General features: G+C 42.0%; 1 protein-coding gene across 2 annotated transcripts in view; it reads right to left on the bottom strand.

Annotated features, from left to right (window-relative positions):
• Positions 1 to 327: 327 nt before the first annotated feature.
• Positions 328 to 18,931, bottom strand: part of LOC134480503 (uncharacterized) — a 94,039-nt gene continuing 75,435 nt past the window's right edge. The window contains exons 1-5 of one of the 2 annotated variants that reach the window (XM_063268008.1): positions 12,462 to 13,389; positions 11,580 to 11,739; positions 10,459 to 10,590; positions 9,606 to 9,789; positions 328 to 5,326 (exon numbers count right to left, since the gene is read on the bottom strand). In XM_063268008.1, the coding sequence (XP_063124078.1) occupies positions 5,321 to 5,326; positions 9,606 to 9,789; positions 10,459 to 10,590; positions 11,580 to 11,739; positions 12,462 to 12,591 (612 nt within the window). In that variant the 5' untranslated portion in view covers positions 12,592 to 13,389 and the 3' untranslated portion in view covers positions 328 to 5,320. Of the gene's footprint in view, positions 5,327 to 9,605; positions 9,790 to 10,458; positions 10,591 to 11,579; positions 11,740 to 12,461; positions 13,390 to 18,931 lie in introns of those variants that run through there. The other variant, XM_063268009.1, reaches the window with a different exon arrangement.

An 18,931-nucleotide genomic window follows, 5' to 3' on the forward strand; every position in this document is an offset into this window, starting at 1 on the left:
CCTGTCACGCACACACACAATCTTCATACACACCTCACATTCTCTCCTCACTCATTCTCACATGCTCTCCTCATGCTCTCTCCCTGGCTCTCACATTTGTTCTCAGAATCGCTCTCTCATTAGCTCCCTCATTTACTCTTCACATTCTCACTCCACTCACTCTTCACATGCTCTTCTCATGCTCTCTCATTCGCTCTCACATTTGTTCTTACATTTGCTCTGTCATTTACTCTCTCATTCACTCCCGCATGCTCTCTCTCATTTACTCTTCACATGTTCTGTAGCCTTTCTCTTGCCCCAGTCCTTTATTCATGATGCAAAAGCGGGTAGAAAAATGACATTTTTTAATCATTGCCAAATCAGATGCAAAGAATGACTACATCCCATCAAGATCTAAGAATTGCAACTGTTCCCCAAAGTTTCAGGCTTCCCCTATACCAAGGCCTGTGGCCAATATAATAATAATTGTAAACTTATCATTATTTAAACTTTAATTCTTTACTTTTATACTTCAGAGTCCAAAGCTCCGAGGTCAGCTAATTGCATTTTCCTGAGACTCTCTAATGATAAATGACATGGGCAAAACTGCCAGGCAGTGGCCAGAAAGAATCAAGGTAACCCTTAGCACAGTAATTCCACTAGCTTTCTGTTCCTTGCACACAATGACTCTCATAAGAGTTCCAGTAGTTTGACTTAGTTTACTAGTATATAATTTTATATATTCTATATTTCCTTAACTAGTCTGTAATATTATATAAAACTTATTTCCTAACTTCAATAACCTTTTCCTTTCCTAGCGCCCGATTGTTGGCTCTAATTCATTTTCTCTTATTTTCTTCAAGCTGTCTTTGCAAGTCAAACCTTAATCTGGAACTTCAATTGTGCAGTTATTACATATTTTTCAAGATGAGAATACACAATATGCACCTGGGCCGCTAGGGATATGATGTGCTGTGCCCCTATGCATCAATTTCCAATTGTCTAAGAATCATAACCTCAAGGAACATCTAGTTTCACAGAATTCACCAGAGCAGAAGTAGAAAGACGTAGGAAAGTCAGACATAATAGAATAATTGTGCACACCAAGGCCACCTGATAGGCAGTCACACACAAATGAAATCTATACAGCCCTTGTCCAGGGATAAGGTTTGGAGAAATGGAAACAACCAGTTTTTAAAAAGAGCTACTGTGGGCTACTGAGATGTCTCCATCCCGGACTGCTGCAGGCAGCCTCTTATTTCAGATGGTGGGTTCATGGAGAGATGTGTCTCCTGCTTCTCAGTGTTCCAAGAAGCCACCCTACTTTACAAGGAGCTGCTGCAGGCTTCTGAGATGTCTCCATCCCGGCCTACTGCCTGCAGTCCCTGTCATTGTATGTTGTCCCCAGCATTAGCCAGAGCAAGCAGACAACAAGAGGAGGTCAAAGGGATACAGATTGGAAAGGAAGATGTCAAAATATCACTATTGCGGACGACAGAAGAGTACACTTGATTCACCCCAAAAGTTACACCAGAGAACTCCTAAGCCTGATAAACAACTTCAGCAAGTGCCTGGGTATAATATTAACTCAAACAAATCAGTAGCCTTCCTCTACACAAAAGATAAAAAAGCTGAGAAAGAAATTAGGGAAATGACACCTTTCATAACAGTCCCAAATAATAAAAAAATACCACAGTGTGACTTTTATCAAACAAGTGAAAGATCTGTGTGATAAGAACTTCATGATCTGAAGAAAGAAATTGAAGAAGATCTCAGAAAATGGAAAGATCTTCCATGCTCATGGCTTGTCAGGATGAAGATAGTAAAAATGGCCATTTTACCCAAAGTGACCTACAGATTCAATGCAATGCCTATCAAAATTCCAATCCAATTCTTCATAGGGTTAGACAGAACAATTTGCAAATTCACTTGGAATAACAAAAGAACACAGGATCGCTAAAACTATCCCCAACAATAAAGGACTTCCCTGGGAATCACCATCCCTGAACTCAAGCAGTATTACAGAGCATTGGTGATAAAAACTGTATGGTATTGGTACAGAGACAGGAAGATATACCAGTGGAATACAATTGCAGACACAGAAATGAACCCACACACCTATCTATGATCACTTGATTTTTGACAAAGGAGCCAAAACCATCCAGTGGAAAAAATATACTTTTTCAGCAAATGGTGCCAGTTCCACTGGAGGTCAGCATATGGAAGAGTCCAAATCATCCCCTGCTTATTGCCCTGGACAATGCTTAAGTCCAGGTGGATCAAGGACCTCTACATCAAACCAGATACACTCAAACGAAGAGAAGCAAAAGTGGGGAAGAATCTTGAACACAAGGACACTGGAAAAAATTTCCTGAACAAAACATGAATGGCTTATGCTCTACGATCAAGAGTAGACAGATGGGACCTCATAAAGGTACAAAGCTTCTGTAAGGCAAAGGACACTGTGGTTAAGACTAAACAGCAACAAACAGATTGGGAAAAGACCTTTACTAATCCTACAACTGATAGAGGGTTATATCCAAAATATACAAAGAACTCATGAAGTTGGACTGTAGGGAGACTAATAACCCTAATAAAAATTGCAGTTCAGAGCTAAACAAAGAATTCACAGCTGAGGAATATGGAGTGGCTGAGATGCACCAAAAGAAATGTTCAACATCGTTAGTTATAAGGGAAATGCAAATCAAAACAACCCTGAGATTCCACCTCACACCAGTCTGAATGCCTAAGATCAAATACTCAGGCAACAGAAGATGCTTGCATGGATATGAGAAAGAGGAACACTCCTCCATTGTTGGTGAGATTGCAGACTGGTACAACCATTCTGGATATCAGTCTGGAGGTTCCTCAGAAAATTAGACATTGCACTAGCTGACGACCCAGCTATACCTCTCTTGCACATATTCCCACAAGATACTCCAACATACAAGAGGGCACATGCTCCACCACGTTCATAGCGGCCATATTTATAATAGTCAGAAAATGAAAAGATCCCAGATGCCCTTCAACAGAGGAATGGAAACAGAAAGTGTGGTACATCTACACAATGGAGTACTACAGCGATATCAAAAACAATGACTTCATGAATTTCATAGGCAAATAGAATGAACTAAAACATATCATCCTGAGTGAGTTAACCCAATCACAGAAACACACACATGGTATGCACTCATTGATAAGTGGATATTAGCCCAAATGCTGGAATTCCCCAAGATTCACAGACCAAATCAAATTCAGGAAGGATGACCAAAATGTAGATGCTTCACTTCTTCCTTTAAAAGAGAAGAAGAATCCCTATTGAAGGGATAGGGAGACAAAGTTTACAACAGAGCCTGGAGGAATGGCCATTCAGAGTCTACCCCACGAGTGACCTATAGACATACAGCCTTCAAACTAGATAAGGTGGATGAAGCTAAGAGGTGCAGGCTGACAGGAACTGGATATAGATGTCTCCTGAGAGGCACAGCCAGAGCATGTCAAATACAGTGGAGAATGCTAGCAGCAAACCATTGAACTGAGAACTGGACCTCAATTGGAGGAATTACAGAAAGATTGGAAGAGCTGAAGGGACTAACAACCCCATAAGAACAACCATGACTGCCAAGCAAAGTTCCCAGAGACTAAACCACTACCCAATCACTATACAGGGACTGTGCCATGGCTCCATCTGCATGTGTATCAGAGGATGGTCTTCTTGGGCACAAATGGAATGAGCAGCCCTGGGTCCTGCCTAGGCTGGGAAAGTGGATGGATGGTGAAGGGAACACCTTTATAGAAGAGGGGGAGGGCGATGGTATTCAGACTTATTTCTGGAAAACAAGGAAGGAATAACATTTGAATTCAAAATGAAAAATATCCAATTAAAATTCAACAACAACAAAATGGTGTTTAGAACTTCAAATAAAAAAAAGCCACAATCAGGAAACAGAATTGTATGCCTCTGGTTTTCTTCAAATATGCTCAGGGCCTGGGTTGGTTCTGGACCCAGGCTGAACCAAGCAGGTTCCTGCCACTGACTGCTCCTATATTCCTGTTTCCAGAGGCATCATGCAGATTAATATTGGGCAAGAGATGTGGGCAAAGTTGGGCAGAAGTGGCTTTCTGTCCTGTGGTCTCAGGAGTATCTGCATTCCTGGGTGTTCAGCACTCTCCACCACGGGATTTGGGTGCAGGCTTCCTGATTGCTTTAAACTCCCTTATGCCACGTTTATATGTCCTGGGAGATATTACAGAGAAATTAATGTTTATCCCATTAATTTGTTCAACACTCTCATCCACAGAGTATAATTTAGAGGTAACTATATATTTGACAGTAAGCATACACAGTGGGTAATATATGCAATATGAAGTTGAAATTCACAGAGTTTGGAACACAGTGAACAGTGACTGTATAATTGCCTTTGAATCTCAGTCTGACTGGGAAGTGATTTTGATGCCCAGTCCCCATGAGAATGCAGAGATCCATCCCTCCCTGATAGCTGTGGGACTTCAGATGTTGACACTAATGATCAATAAAGAAGGTTCTTAAGAGTGAAGAGTTTGAGATTACTCTTTTTTTCACCAGGATACATCCAATTTACTGGATAGTAACCAGATGCAGGTTGTCAATATATACAGTCTATATCCTTATCAAAATAGAAAAGCAAATGAACAAAACAACAACACATAAATAACAAAACTTCAAATGAATAGGAGGAAAACCAAATAACCAAAATAATCAAAACTCAGCCACACTTTAAATAGAGGAGCTGCGCTAAGCATTTTTTGCTGCTCCTTCTGCAGAATAGATTTATAGCCTGTGTCTTTCCTTGGAGACACAGTAGACAAGCAGTTACTGGTGGTAATAATCTTTTCAAGAAGAGTGGAAGTAGGTCTGTTTTGTTGGAGTGGGGGTATTAAGAACAAAGCCATCCAATACTGAGTAGAAATGATATTACAGACTTTATCTCAAAGTCTTTCCAATGTTGTGAACTGATCTCCATGAAACTCTTCTGGATGACCCACCAGGACAAGTACACATTTACACGTGCACAGTCTTTCTGGATGACCAGCACCTCTTGATTGATGTGCATCAGCACTTCTCTGAGTCCCTCCAAAAGTTTACACTTGCTGGAGGGTGGGGAGGTGAAAGTACGGCCTATTCAATCCAAAGAAATAAAACTAAAGGAGGAAAATGCAGTTCACAATTGCTATGGACATTACAGATGAGATGCAATAGTGGTGTATTTGCTGTGCACACTTAGTTCTCCTCCTGTAGCACTTCTCTCCAAGGGAGATCTTGCCCTGGTTTGTGTCTTGTTCGAGTTTCTCCTGGAGAATTTCAGACCTAGCAGAGCAAAGGAATAAAGGTTTAGTGAGTGGTTGTCAATTCAGCTCTCCCTCTTTTTTTTTTTTTTTTTATTAACTTGAGTATTTCTTGTATGCATTTCGAGTGTTATTCCCTTTCCCGGTTTCCGGGCAAACATCCCCCTACCCCCTCCCCTTCCTTATTGGTGATCCCCTCCCAACCCTCCCCCCATTGCTGCCCTCCCCCCCACAGTCTAGTTCACTGGGGGTTCAGTCTTTCAACTCTCCCTCTTACATCAGCTCTATTCAGTTGGACAATCCAGCATGACCTGTCAGCTGAGGTCAGTCCCTGCATCCCCAAGTGTCATAGAGTACCTGCTCTTGGATTTGTATCTCAGCTTTTAAAACTGCTAGAATTTGAACTGTGGACTAGACACTGTATTGGAATTTAGAGAAAAATGAGCGTATTTTTCCACTGGTCCAGATATATTATGTTGAATAATAACATTGTACCTATGTCTGAATCTGAGTTCAAGAGAGGGATGAGCAACCTACAATACCATGTGGATGCCTTCTGGAGAAGATGCCTAGAATTGAGGTGAAAGTTCTGATTATGTTTGCAGTGAAGGAACCTGCCTAGGTTCCATTTTAAGCACTGTACCTGCAAATGCACAGAGAAGCCATCTCACATCAAATCCATGGGAATTGCATGGATCCTGTAATCACTGAGAATGTGCTCCATGCAAATCTTCCCAGCGTACACACGGACATTAAGGTGATTGTGATGTAGAAACACACCAGCACCCCTGTAAGTCTATGGGTAGTGTAAGGCAATTTGTGAGAGGACAGAAGAGAAAATGTCCTCAGATCTTTCCAGAGAGATCACAGGAAGAAAGGAGTAGAACATAGCAAGAAATCCAGAGGATCATATATATTGTTTCATGGGCAAAATTCACATGAACTGTACCAGAACTATACTCTGAGTAGCTCTTTAGCTGCCTGAGGCTGAAGTCCATGTAGGTGGTCATTCACCCAAAACGGGTACTTATATAGGGAAAGGATATTCAAATGGCTTCTTCCAGCCTGTGTTCCTACCTGAACATTAATGCTTAATGTAAAGACTCCCCAGTATACGCTGGAGGCATAAAAACAAATGTTGAGTGGGATATGTACATAGTGGCCAGAGCGTATAGACAGCTCACTCAGTGATGTGCTGTCCTCCCATAAACCGTCATAGACTCAGGATTCTTTCCCCATTAACAATCTGGCTTAGCAAGTCCCAAAGGCTGTGTAGAGCAGTCTTGTTCCCCAGCAAAGGATCATATGTTGGTGGTAGACTAGAGTCTTGTTCTTGTTCACTGTTTCAGACTTTCCCCAAAGTGTGCAACTCCTTCTAATCTGAGCTGTCTTTACCATAGCCTGAGTGACTTCATGCCCAAAGCTAGAATCATAGGAAATCTCCATAACCAGGATCCAAATCAACAATTTTTCTCCCCGTAATGTGATTGTGCCACAGATATTTTGAGTAAGTACGTAAAAGCTTGCATGGATTTTCTCAGACTGAATCAGAATCTATGGAAGGGCTCCACCCTATGGTACACTTTTACTCCTTGCCTGATGGACGTCTGGATAGATTCTCCTTCAGGGCTACTCTGGGACCACTACAACACTGATGTGCCCTAGTTGCAATGGCAACACCTACTCCTTGTTGTGGAATCACTGGGTTAACTAAACCTTCTGTTCCACTTTCTGAACATGGCTTCTCATAGGGCTACCTGTTCTTACACTCCCAGACCCATCTGAAATTCATCATTTCTCCTAACTCCATTGAGGCTGAAATTAAGGGAGAGAAAATGATGTTGATTGACAGCACTTGCAGAATGCTACATAGATAACATAGGGAAGCGCTTTAGATTATCTGTGCACCAAAGGGGCTCCTGACAGTGCCCTGTTCTTGCACCACAGCATAGCTATGGGGCTTTTGCTGGATGACAATACAACTCCAAGCAACTCAAATTCTCAATGAATAAAATCCAAGCCAAACTCCCAGCGGAAGCTGTAGTGTGCCAAGGTAGCTGGAGAGAAATGGTAGCAGGCCATGTGGAAAGCAACCTTGCAGAAGACACAGTGAGTGACACACCCTTCCAGTGGGCTTTCACCATTCACAAAGAACAGAGAAGCCGCATAAACTCATGGATTTTAGAGAGAAGCCCCCCTTACCTCCCTGTACTCCTTTCCTTTGATGTGCTCCAAAAGATTTCAATGCAGACCAGTAGTTTTACCCCTAATCACTTGAAAATCTAACTTTACAGGTGTTTTTGTGTCCTCTTTTTGGGGGGCTGCATTTCTACAGGACTTGATTGTCCTTCTTTTACACCATAACTAAAAGGGACCTGCAAGCTCCAGGCCTGTACCATTTGTTACCACTGTGAAACACGACTCACTTGAACATATTTCCCACTCCTCCCCCAGACTTCACGAGATAATTCTGTTACGGTATTTTTGAAAACAGAATAAATTAATACCTTAAGTGTCCTTTTGCTGTACAGAGCTGGATGGAGATGCCAAATGACTGGGCAGCTGTATTTCATGTTTCATGGATGTAAAGTGAACTCTTAGAGTACTTTTCTCATGAAACTTGGAAATAGAGGGAAACACATTCACTACTGCAAACACAAACACACACAAACACACAGAAATACACAGATACTCACTTGCACGCACAAATGAAAACTTTGATCTTGTGCAGCACATTTCCTGTTGTGTGAGGAATTAGTGGGAGCTATGCTGTGTACAAGTCTCTTAGACTCAAGCAGGCTGTGCTGCCCTGGCCTGTACTCATTTCCACTTCAGGAAACCTTTCTATGCAGATACTTGTTGGTTTTACAAGTAAGTTACATGTTCTGCACAGATAGCCTAAACAATACAACATCAAATTCCCAAGAGAGAGATTCTAGGAAAAGACTCCATCAAGCTCTATGTTGACTCATCATAGGCCCCTCACTAAAACTACCCTGTTTCCTTCATAGAAGACCTTGGAACCATCAGAGAAGACAGGGACTCATGGTCATTTACCAGAAACTTTTCATCACATTAGAGTTCATGTGATGTTAAAACAACCTCAATGTCAGTCAGAAGGAGGCTAAAGAAATAACATACCCTGACTTTTCTGAAATGCAGCACTGTGTACAGTATTGAGAGGGAATCTATCCTTAAAGAATGCCATGCCCATGATATAGTCAGCAAAGCAATGTCAGCAGAGGGATGCACTCTAGGATTCCATGCAAGATCATGGTGAAGCCAATAAGACAATCCAGAATCTTCCCGGGGGATACCTCTGTGCAGGTAAAGTGAAGAAGTCTAATCCTTATTTTGAAAATAGTTGAATGGTTTAAGAATGTGTTGAGACAAATAAGAGACAGGGCTCCACCTGGAACTGGACTGGTGATGCAAAGACTGCTGGACAGCACAAAAAAAAAGAAGCTTCATGTTTGTTGAGAGACCTAGGCTTAAAGGACGAAGTTGGATAATGACTGGACAAAACTGCATGTCATGAACTGGCCTCCCCGCATGCTCCCTAAGATGCAGATCAGCACAGCAATGCACCTTTCTTGGTGAGAATTGGGGGTATATACGGATAACTTTGTTCTTGAAGTCTCAAATCTCTCATGCCAACCCTCAGCCTTTGAGAAACCTTTTCCACATCCTTGGTCTTCTATCCAGCTTCAGATTGTAAGGCCCACATATGAACTCTCCAGGAGCACTCAAATAAGACAGGACTGACATGCTGCTCCTCAGGCTCTGTAGTTACCCAAGATCTATGAAGCATGAAGTCACCATCTTCATATACAGGGACATGAGGGGAGGAAGAACAAAAGCCACCACAAATGAGAACCGGTTCTTTGCCATTTCCACCAGCCTCTCCTCCTTGAAAACTACTTACTTCCTGGAGTCTCACAAGATCCCTGTAACGAAAATGAGCTCCAGGCTTTTGCTTCATCCCTCAAAGCCCTGTTCTAGTCTAAAGAGGGGCTCCCACATAGCACCCTCCACACACATGGCATGTAGTGCTGTGATATGTGATCAACCCATCTCCCTTAATAAACTGCAGATTCTCGAAGAGCAGGAGCATTCGCTTTCCAAACATGCAGTTTCCTGAAGAGGGGCTATCTCCACAGAAAGCCTTGTAAACCATCACATGAATGAACACTTGGATGAGACCTAGGTCAGGACATGGTTCAGTCAATAGACAGTTACATTGGTTTGTCTATGTTTATGGAAAGACCTGAGGACAACCTGACCTGGAGGCCTAATCCTACCTGCTGTTCCTTTGCACTAGGGACACAGATGTTCATTCCGGCCTCTTCACAGAACCTCTTTGCCTCCACAGAGGATGCTGGCAGTTCAGTCTGCTCCACCAGCAGTTCTCTCTTCTCATTCAGCAAAATCTGTATATTGTTCTTCAATTGAGTTTGTTCACGCAGAAGCTGGGAGTGCCTGATGCTGAACCACAAACAAAAAAAGGTAAACCCAGCCAGCTTCTATTTGCCTGTCACTCTTGCAAGTCAAATCATCCCTTCAAGGAATCCCTCATCCCCAGACATCCCCAGAACAGAGCCACACTATACAAGTTAGCACCAATTAGAGGAGGTCAAATCCAGAATCCACATTCAACATGAATCAAAGTACTTCTGATAATCCTGATACTAAGACGGTTTATATAAATCCAGGAAGAAGAAATGGTCCATATGGGTGCTTATATGTCCATGATATGTTAAAACCATCTTCACGTAGTTGGGAAATCCCCTCTGAGGGGTAATTGAAGTCCCAATAGCTATACAATCTTTCCATGTGTTTCTCATGGATCACAGATCTTTAAATCTTCTGTCAGTGTCCTAGAGATTCAGAGTTGATTGATATTCCCATCACGGTACAAAACTTTCTATCTAGAGGATCCTTAATGGGGAAAATAACAATTGGAGGGTCTTCTATACCCTTCACATGTAGGACAACTGAGTCCAAGAGCTACAAACATAAGACCCTTGCCAGGAGGCAGGCTTCTTGTTAAAAGTCAGACACTACAGAACCAGTGCCCTGACTTTGGTTCAATGTCATATAGGACAGGAGCATTCCCTGCCTAGTGCTGGATTCTCATCTCTGTCAGCGACTCACCGGTAGGAACTGTTCACTTGTATGAGCTCCTTGTACCTCTCCATGGCCTCACTTATTGAACTGGTCATCATTTGCATAGCCATCATTCTCATCTCATGTTCGGATTGAAGTATTGGCAATTCGACATCCAGCCTGTGGTGGGGCATGGCCCAAGAAAAAAATAACCATCTGAACTCAGGATTTCAGAATTAAGTGAATTGTAAATTAAAAAAACCAAATAAAAAATTGAAATTTAAGAAATGTGGGGGGAGGGAAGAATGTGGCAAACACAAAGACCAGAGCAAAAACACAACAGTGAGACTCCAACAACAATTCTTTCAAGGAAATATTTCTACGCAAATCAGCAAAGAGTTATTTTGAAATATGGACATTTTCTAAGACTGTGGAGATATGGTTCCCCCAAGACCAACTGTACTGCAGTGGCTTGGGTCTAACAGATAGTTGTGATGATATTTCTTTTGTTTTGAAAACAGGGATTCTCAAACCTTGTTTCCTATTGTTCCATGAATTCCCAGAGGGAATAACTACTTTGACAGGGTAGAGGATTTGTAACCCCTCCTTCCCTCAGGAGGGTCCTATCTACCACCTAAGTAAACAGAAGATGCAAAGTGCTCAGTTGATCCATGTGGGCATCCCCACTATCATGACCTGCAAACTGTCCGTCAGACATATCCTAAGATCCCATGAAACTCCCCAGACTCCCTGACCGATAGCTTAATACCCACAAACACTTTCACATACTTAAATACCAATCAATATACAAACACAAGTAGAATCCCAACTACATGCATGGAGGTGCCATAGAATCAGTGTATAATGAAAAAAATTAGAGGAAAAGAGTGATGACGTGCAGGCATTTCATCCCCTCACTTACAGGCAGCAAGTGTGACCAGGTCCTTCTAGCTGTTGACAGAACCAACGCTAATCCAAGGAGCTCAGGGTCAAGTACAAAAGAGGTTGACCCTAAACACACAGGACCTAGCTTGTCTCACAAGCAAATGTCTTCCAAATCTCCTTAAAATCCAGGATGAGAGGTAAACCTCTCTTGTGCTAAGAGGAAATCTTGGGTTAGCAGAGAGAAAGCACAAGACAGTGAACAGGTTACTGGCCATAATGACTACCTGTGGTCCCAATCATCATAGATATAAAGGTCCAGGATTTGATAAAATTCATCTCTCTCGAATTGACACTTCTGGATTTCAAATTTAAGTTCCTCCAGTTCCTTTAAACACTCCTCTTGCTTACTGATGACATTTTGGGATGATGCCTTCCTACCAAAACCTGTAAATAGATAAACCCAAGTGAATTTGCATATTTGGTGGCCCATGGGCAGAAAAGATCATTCTGAATCCGAAAAGGAGGTGAGGAAGGGGAAATGGTAGAGACTGGGTGAATCCCTTAAAGAGCAGAAAAGCTTTCTTAAAGGTGGATTCTTAAGCTATGTTATGTCCCTCTTCCCAACCTCTAATGCCATACACGTGCCACATTCACTATTACAGGACCCCTCACCCTGAATAGTATAACCTGACTGATACATAAACATCTGGGACGTTGTTATCTCATATCAGATGTGTTTCAGTTAATCCTGGAGTTCATACTGCTTAGCACCATCAGGCTCTAATCATGTGTGTTCCACCCAAAGTGTCTGAGATCTCAATTCATTTCTCGGGGTGCATCCTTCCGTGTTCTCACCATCAGAGACTTATGTAACCTACAGTAATCTAGAGGAAGAAATGCTTCAACTCCCAACCATGGATGGTCACATTTTTAATCTCACTGTGCCTCCTCCTGCCATGCATTGACACTCACAATTAAAAAGCTTCCAGAAAAGAAACTGAAGGCTTACCACTTTCTGGCTTTCTCTCAAATTAAAGATCAGGAACTCCTGACTCTTGGTTTGCCTTTGAGAAATCCCAAGGCTCCTGCTTGTAAGGCCTAATCTTAGAAGGCACATCTCAAACATACCTCCTTGAGGATGTTCCCCAACTCTGCCCAGGACTCACCAAGCCTTCTCCAGAATGATTTCCTTCCTTCCAAGGAAGATGAGAGGAGGTCATCTTCCTTCAGCCTTGGTGTGGTCTCTCCTTGATCAACACTTTCCTTCTGAAATAGCCTGAGCGGCTGGCGAAACATGCCTGTTTGTGAACCCAAAGGGAACTGAAGGAATATCCCAAAGGCAGTTGGTGTCACCACAACACTGGTGACATCACAGAAGATTCTAGGGATCTCTTAGATACAATAGATTGTCCAGTGAAGGGCTTACTGATGATGCCACTGGGAAGTTCTATGACCTACCTGCTAACTAGCTCTCCAAAAATTGATCAATTTCTGTGCGGACCCTTTCCTCCAGTCTCTCATACATCACTGGGAATAGCATTTGGCAACCTCTATTGCTAAGCTAGATGTTTCTCTGTGCATCATTAGAACTCAACAGTGCTTTTGCTGGGGAGGGCTGCTTACAACCTGAATGAGAGAACAGATTTTTCTTAGCACCCAAATCTCTAGGGACCAAGGAAGAGGGAGTTTTTTCTTAAAAGTAAATCTACTACTCGAGACAATGCATGTGACACACATTTCGATTCCTAAGGTTTTCCTTTTTATGGAGGCCAATATGTTTCTTCTAGACCTCTGAGTGTATAAAACCTGGAAATATTTGCTTACTGTGCAGTCCTTGACATTTGACATTGTTTTTATTTACATATCCATGTATTTCACAAAATCAATGGTCTATTATCTTATTTTTTTAGAATAAAAACTCCTTTTTTCTTGAAACATAGGGATCAACTACAGGGCATATATAAAATAATAAATTTCTGTACCTTTTATATATTAAGTTGGACATCCTCCCTTTCTCAAATATAACAAGACAGTGAAATCGGACATCAGCGAGCAAACGTCAACCTGGACCTTGTGTTACCACATTGTAACAACATAGCCATCCCTTCTCCAATATCGTTCTTCCTGAATTTCCAAGTCCAATCCTGAGGATATTTGGGGCTGCACGCTGATCTTTTATTCAGAGCAAACATAAAAATCAGGCGGATGGGCAGGGAGTGGAATGGCCTAAGGTTAGGCTAAACCTCAATTTTAATGGGTCCATAAGTTCAGGAGGGAGTCCATTTGACATTGTCATCTGTGGCTTCTGTGTCCTTATCCTGGGTGTGCTGACTCTGTGATATGATGCCACCTCACCTCACAGTTGTCAGGGTGAAAATCATGTATGAGTTTTCTGGTAAGAACTCTGCCTTTTACTACCATCTGGAGTTATACAACATCACTATGCACAGCTCAGAAGAGAGGGGTGGAGATTGTGGAGGCCTTAGAAGTTGAGGATCTTTTCTGATTAAGGCACATATTTTTTCCTATGTAATTTTTCCCTTGCTCTTTCACTAATGATGGTTGACTTCATTCCTGGCCTGAAGTCAACTGGATTCAAAGGTTTGGGATTAGGGAAGTCCCTCTTTTTGAGATAACAGGCCCAGCAAGGGATCCCACTGCATACAGGTTCCTATTCCCAAGGAAGTTGTTGCTGCAGAATCACAGCATGGGGGCAGCAGCACAGGACATCTCCCAGCTTTCTCTCCATCACCTGCAGCACTTTTAATAAGGCTGTTTGTTTGTTTGTTTGCTTTTTATTGGAAATACCTACAAAGCTGGTCAAAATTAATACGTGCCTTAAATTCCAGCACCCACAAAGTATTGTTGTTTTTGCTTTTGTTTTTGTTTTATTTCATTTCATTATTTCTGTAATTGTTGTTAGGATTCTTATTGTTTTCTTTGGTAATTCCCTCTAGCTATTCAATTTGCAAGTAGAATGTAAAGCCATGCTCTGCATGGTCCTCTTATTCATGTTAAGGATTTTATTCTTACCACCAAGACCACAGATGAGCACAATATTTACTTTCAAATCAGGAAAACAGGCAGAAAGAAGAGAGCTATGTTGTTTGGTCTCAGGTAACCAAACAATGAGGAGTGTAGGATGGCTTCCCAATGTTTTGGATTAGATAAGATTCTGTTATTGAGATGAAAGGCCTCTGCTGAAGCCTCCAGTTGAGTAACAGAGAGCCTGAAAAGGCTGAAAGAGTGGTTGTACCTTGAAGGTGAAGGCTGGCCCTTCAGTGCCTCTGCAGCCTGAGGCAGAGTTCTACTGGGAACAGAAGAGAACTTGGCCAGAGATCATAGGGGACTGCATTTTGGTTGAGCCCTGAGACCTGGATGAGCAGAGGCCTCCACAGTCCTGATAAGGGAAGCAGAGCCACATAGATGTGAGGGAACAATGGATCTTTGAACTGCATGTTCTCCAATTCATTTATCTTTGCTGTATACATAGTATAGGTAAATGACAAGGGCATCCTACTTTATCACATCTAGTCTCTCTAGATCTTAAAGCATGTGCAAGTGTAAACACAGTAGAGTTAGTTCAGCAATACATTGTGTCCCATTTTGTTAAAGACGTTTATTTTATTTCTATTTATAGTTTTTTCTTTTTCTTAACTACTGATACCTAATTACTCTCCCACAATCCTTCCCCAATTCTCCTGGCACAGTCTTCTCTGAGTGTATGAGGGCCAACTGTCTCAGTACCTCCCTTCTTTTACCAAAGCCTTTCCTGGGGGCATTCGTGAGGATGCTGGTTTTGAATGCCTTGGACTTGGCTTTCTTCATGCTCCAGTTTGCTGGCTTTGAGAAGTTTGTGAAGAACTGTCTGTGAACTTGGTACTTCATCCAGATGGTACACAAGAGGCAATGGTTTTGTCAATGGGTCCATAAGTTCAGGAGGGAGTCCATTTGGCATTGTGATATGTGGATTGTGTCTTCTTATCCTAGGTGTTATAATTCCACCTGAATGTGTGCTATAATGCCACCCAACCTCACAGATGTAAGAGTGAAAATCATGTTTGACCTTTCTGGGATGAACTCTGCCTTTTATTACCATCTGGAGTTATACAACATCACTATGCAAAGCTCAGAAGAGAGGGGTGCAGATGTGTGCGTCTTAGAAGTTGAGGATCTTTTCTTCTAATTAAGGCACTTGTTTTTCCTATGTAATTTTCCCCTTGCTCTTTTACTAATGGTGGCTGACTTCTTTCCTGGCCTGAGGTAAACTGGAGTCCAATCTTTTGGATTACCGAACCTTCTATTTTTGAGATGACAGGCCCACCAAGGGTCCTACTGCATACAGAAGGTATGAATAAGTCTCAGGGGCTGGAGTAAGTTAAAAATGTCTGTGACAACAAAGAACTGATTAAGAAAACAAGAGACCAGGTGCTCATGAAGATCACAGTTGTATGATAGTAAGAAAATGTGAATAGGCATCAGGTGAGAAGATAAATTAATTAGGAGGTCATAGGCCTAGAAGGGTTATCCTTTGCTCTCAGTGGAGCTGCCATTCTTTCTGCCATTCCTCGCCCTCTGCCACAGGACCAGAGACTTCCCCAAACAACTGGCTGGCCTTGCCAAAGACCTGGCAGGGCTTCTCCCTGTAGAATAGGAAATGCAGAGTCCATGAGGACTCACCAAGAGGTCTCCTCCACACAGGTTCCTTGTTGTCAAAGGGAAATGTTCCTGCAGAATCCTGCCATGGCAGCAGGAATTTCAACCTGGCTGCTCTTGGTCCAGCTCACTGGGTGCAGGCCTGAGGCCCAGGGGTATCTGGGGAAAGAAGCAGCACGCACTACCTCACAGCTCTCTCTTTGTTGGATGCAACTGCTAGGACTGTGATGGGATTTTTGTTTCTTTGTGTGTTTATTAGAAATACCTACAAAGCTGATTAAAGTTGTAACAGGTCTTCATACCCAGCATGCAGAATGTTTTTAAATCGTTGTGGTTCCTGTTTTATGTTTGGATTTTGTTTTTTAATCCCCTCAGGAAATTTCCCTGTGCTTAGAATGTTAAGCATATGCTCGGGAGGGATCGATTATTCAAGTTAGCCAAAGCTTTTGTTCTCACCATCCACTCCACAGATGATGCCATTTCTTACTTTGAAATAAGAAAACAGTCATAGAGAAGTAAATTAACCTGTAAGTTATCACAGAATAAACACATCATGATTGTGGAGTGGCACCCCAGTATTTTGTATTTCCTAAGTTATTTTTATTTTAAACTTTTTTTTCTTTTTCTTTTTTTTTTCTTTGTTTTTTTTTTTTCTTTTTTTCCCGGAGCTGGGGACCGAACCCAGGGCCTTGCGCTCGCTAGGCAAGCACTCTACCGCTGAGCTAAATCCCCAACCCCTATTTTAAACTTTTTTATTGGATTTTTTGGGTACATTTCATTTTTTTTAAATCCTTAAAGATATCTTTTATTCCTCTCCTCCCATTTACAAGGTGGAATTTCACCTGTGATTGTTAGTCCAGATAGTTTGGTCAATGGCTTAGATATCATCTTGGCCTAGTTTCCTTGGCATGAGCTGTGTTAGAAGCAGGCTCAAAGGTTCAGGACTCAACAAATAATGAATTCCAATACATCTGGTTCCCTAGCCTCACAACCAGGAAGGGACTGTATTTCCATTCACTATTTAAAAAAAGATGCAGTTCATTAACATGTAAAAAAATTACTCAAGTATATTAAAGTGTTTACCATGGTCATACAGTTTTTCAAATACCTGGCATTCATCTTTTTCCAAATCCTAAAATTTCTTTCTTATTCACATTTTCTTTTTTTATTTCTTAGTAGTATTATCATATTTTTAAATTTTAATAGATATATACTTTTTATTTACATTTCAAACCTTATTCCCTTTCCCAGCTTTTGGTCCATAAGCCCCCCTCACGTGCCCTCTCCCATATGTATGGTCCCCCAATCCATGCCCCTTAGAACCCCCTTCCCGGACATTCCCCTGCACTGAGTGTCCAACCTTGTTAAGAACAAGGGCTTCCCCTTCCACAGGTGCCCCAACAAGGATATTCTCTCCTACATATGCAGTTGGACGCCTGCGTCAATCCATGTATAGTCTTTTGCTAGTGGTTTATTTGGTTGGCATGACTGTTCTTATGGGGTTGCAAGCCCTTCAGCTCTTTGAATCCTTCCTCTAATTCCCATAAAGGGGGTCCTGTTCTCAGTTCAGTAGTTTACTGCTAGCACTGACCTCTTTATTTGACATGCTCTGGATGTGTCTCTCAGGGGAGATGTATATCTGGTCCCTTTGACTAAGCACTTTTTAGCTTCATCAATCTTACCTAGTTTTGGTGGCTGTATATATATGGGCCACATGTGGGGCAGGCTCTGAATGGCTGTTCCTTCAGTCTCTGCTTTAGATTTGGCCTCCATATCCCCTCTTATGGATATTTTTGTTCCCCATTTTAAGAAGGAGTGGGGGCATCTGCACTTTGGTCATCCTTTTCTTGAGTTTCCTGAGATCTGCAGATTGCATTGGGTAATTTGAGGTTTTGGTCAATATCCACTTATCAATGAGTGCATACTGTCAATGAGGGGTGCTGAGTACCTGGAAGAGAAAGGGGGACAAGAGTTGTGAAGAAGGACTCCAAGACAAGAGTCTGATCAAGGCGACAATTTTATTTTTCCCCAAGGCTGAATTTGTACCATAAAAAGGGTAACAGAGAGAGGAGGGAATTAAGACACATTTACGCAAGCCAAGGACACAATATTCATGTGGTCAGGGAATCGGCTGATGTTGACAGGATGTCAGAAAGGTCACAGGTTTGTCATATCTATTAGAAAGCAGGATGTTGATTTTTCAGAAAGGTTACAGGTCATGACATTGGGTATCTTAACGTCACACGTTATCTTATGGTTATTCATATTGACCACCACATTTGTATTAGTCTTCTGCAGCTGGCTGGGGATTTTCCATGAACCCAGTCATACTTAATGCTAACCATAATAATAACATCAATAATGGAGGGCTTCAAGGCCATCGCTCCCAATAGCATACCAAGTGTGTTTTTCTGTGATTGGATTACCTCACTGTGTATGATATTTTCTAGTTCTTTCCATTTGCCTATGAATTGAACGTAGTCATTGTTTTTGATAGCTGAGTGGTGCTCCATTGTGTAGATGTACCACATTTTTCAAATCCATTCCTCTGTTGAAGGGCATCTGGGTTCATTCCAGCTTCTGGCTATTATGAATAAGGCTGCTATGAATTTAGTGCAGCATGTGTGTTTGTTGTATGTTGGAGAATCTTTTGGGTACATGCCCAGGACAGGTATAGCTGTGTGCTCAGGTAGTGGAATGTCCAATTTTCTGAGGAACCTTCAGACTGATTTCCAGAGTGCTTGTACCAGTTTGCCATCCCAGCAACAATGGACGAGTGTTCCTCTTTCTCCACATCCTCGCCAGCCTCTGTTGTCACCTGAGTTTTTGATCTTAGCCATCCTGACTGGTCTGAGGTGGATTCTTAGGGTTGTTTTGATTTGCATTTCCCAGATGACTAAGGATGTTGAGCATTTCTTTAGGTGCTTTTCAGCTGTTCAATATTCCTCAGCTGAGAATGTTTTCTTTAGCTCCGTACCCC

The sequence above is a fragment of the Rattus norvegicus genome, chromosome 9, assembly GCF_036323735.1.
Source record: "Rattus norvegicus strain BN/NHsdMcwi chromosome 9, GRCr8, whole genome shotgun sequence".
Lineage (NCBI taxonomy): Eukaryota > Metazoa > Chordata > Mammalia > Rodentia > Muridae > Rattus > Rattus norvegicus.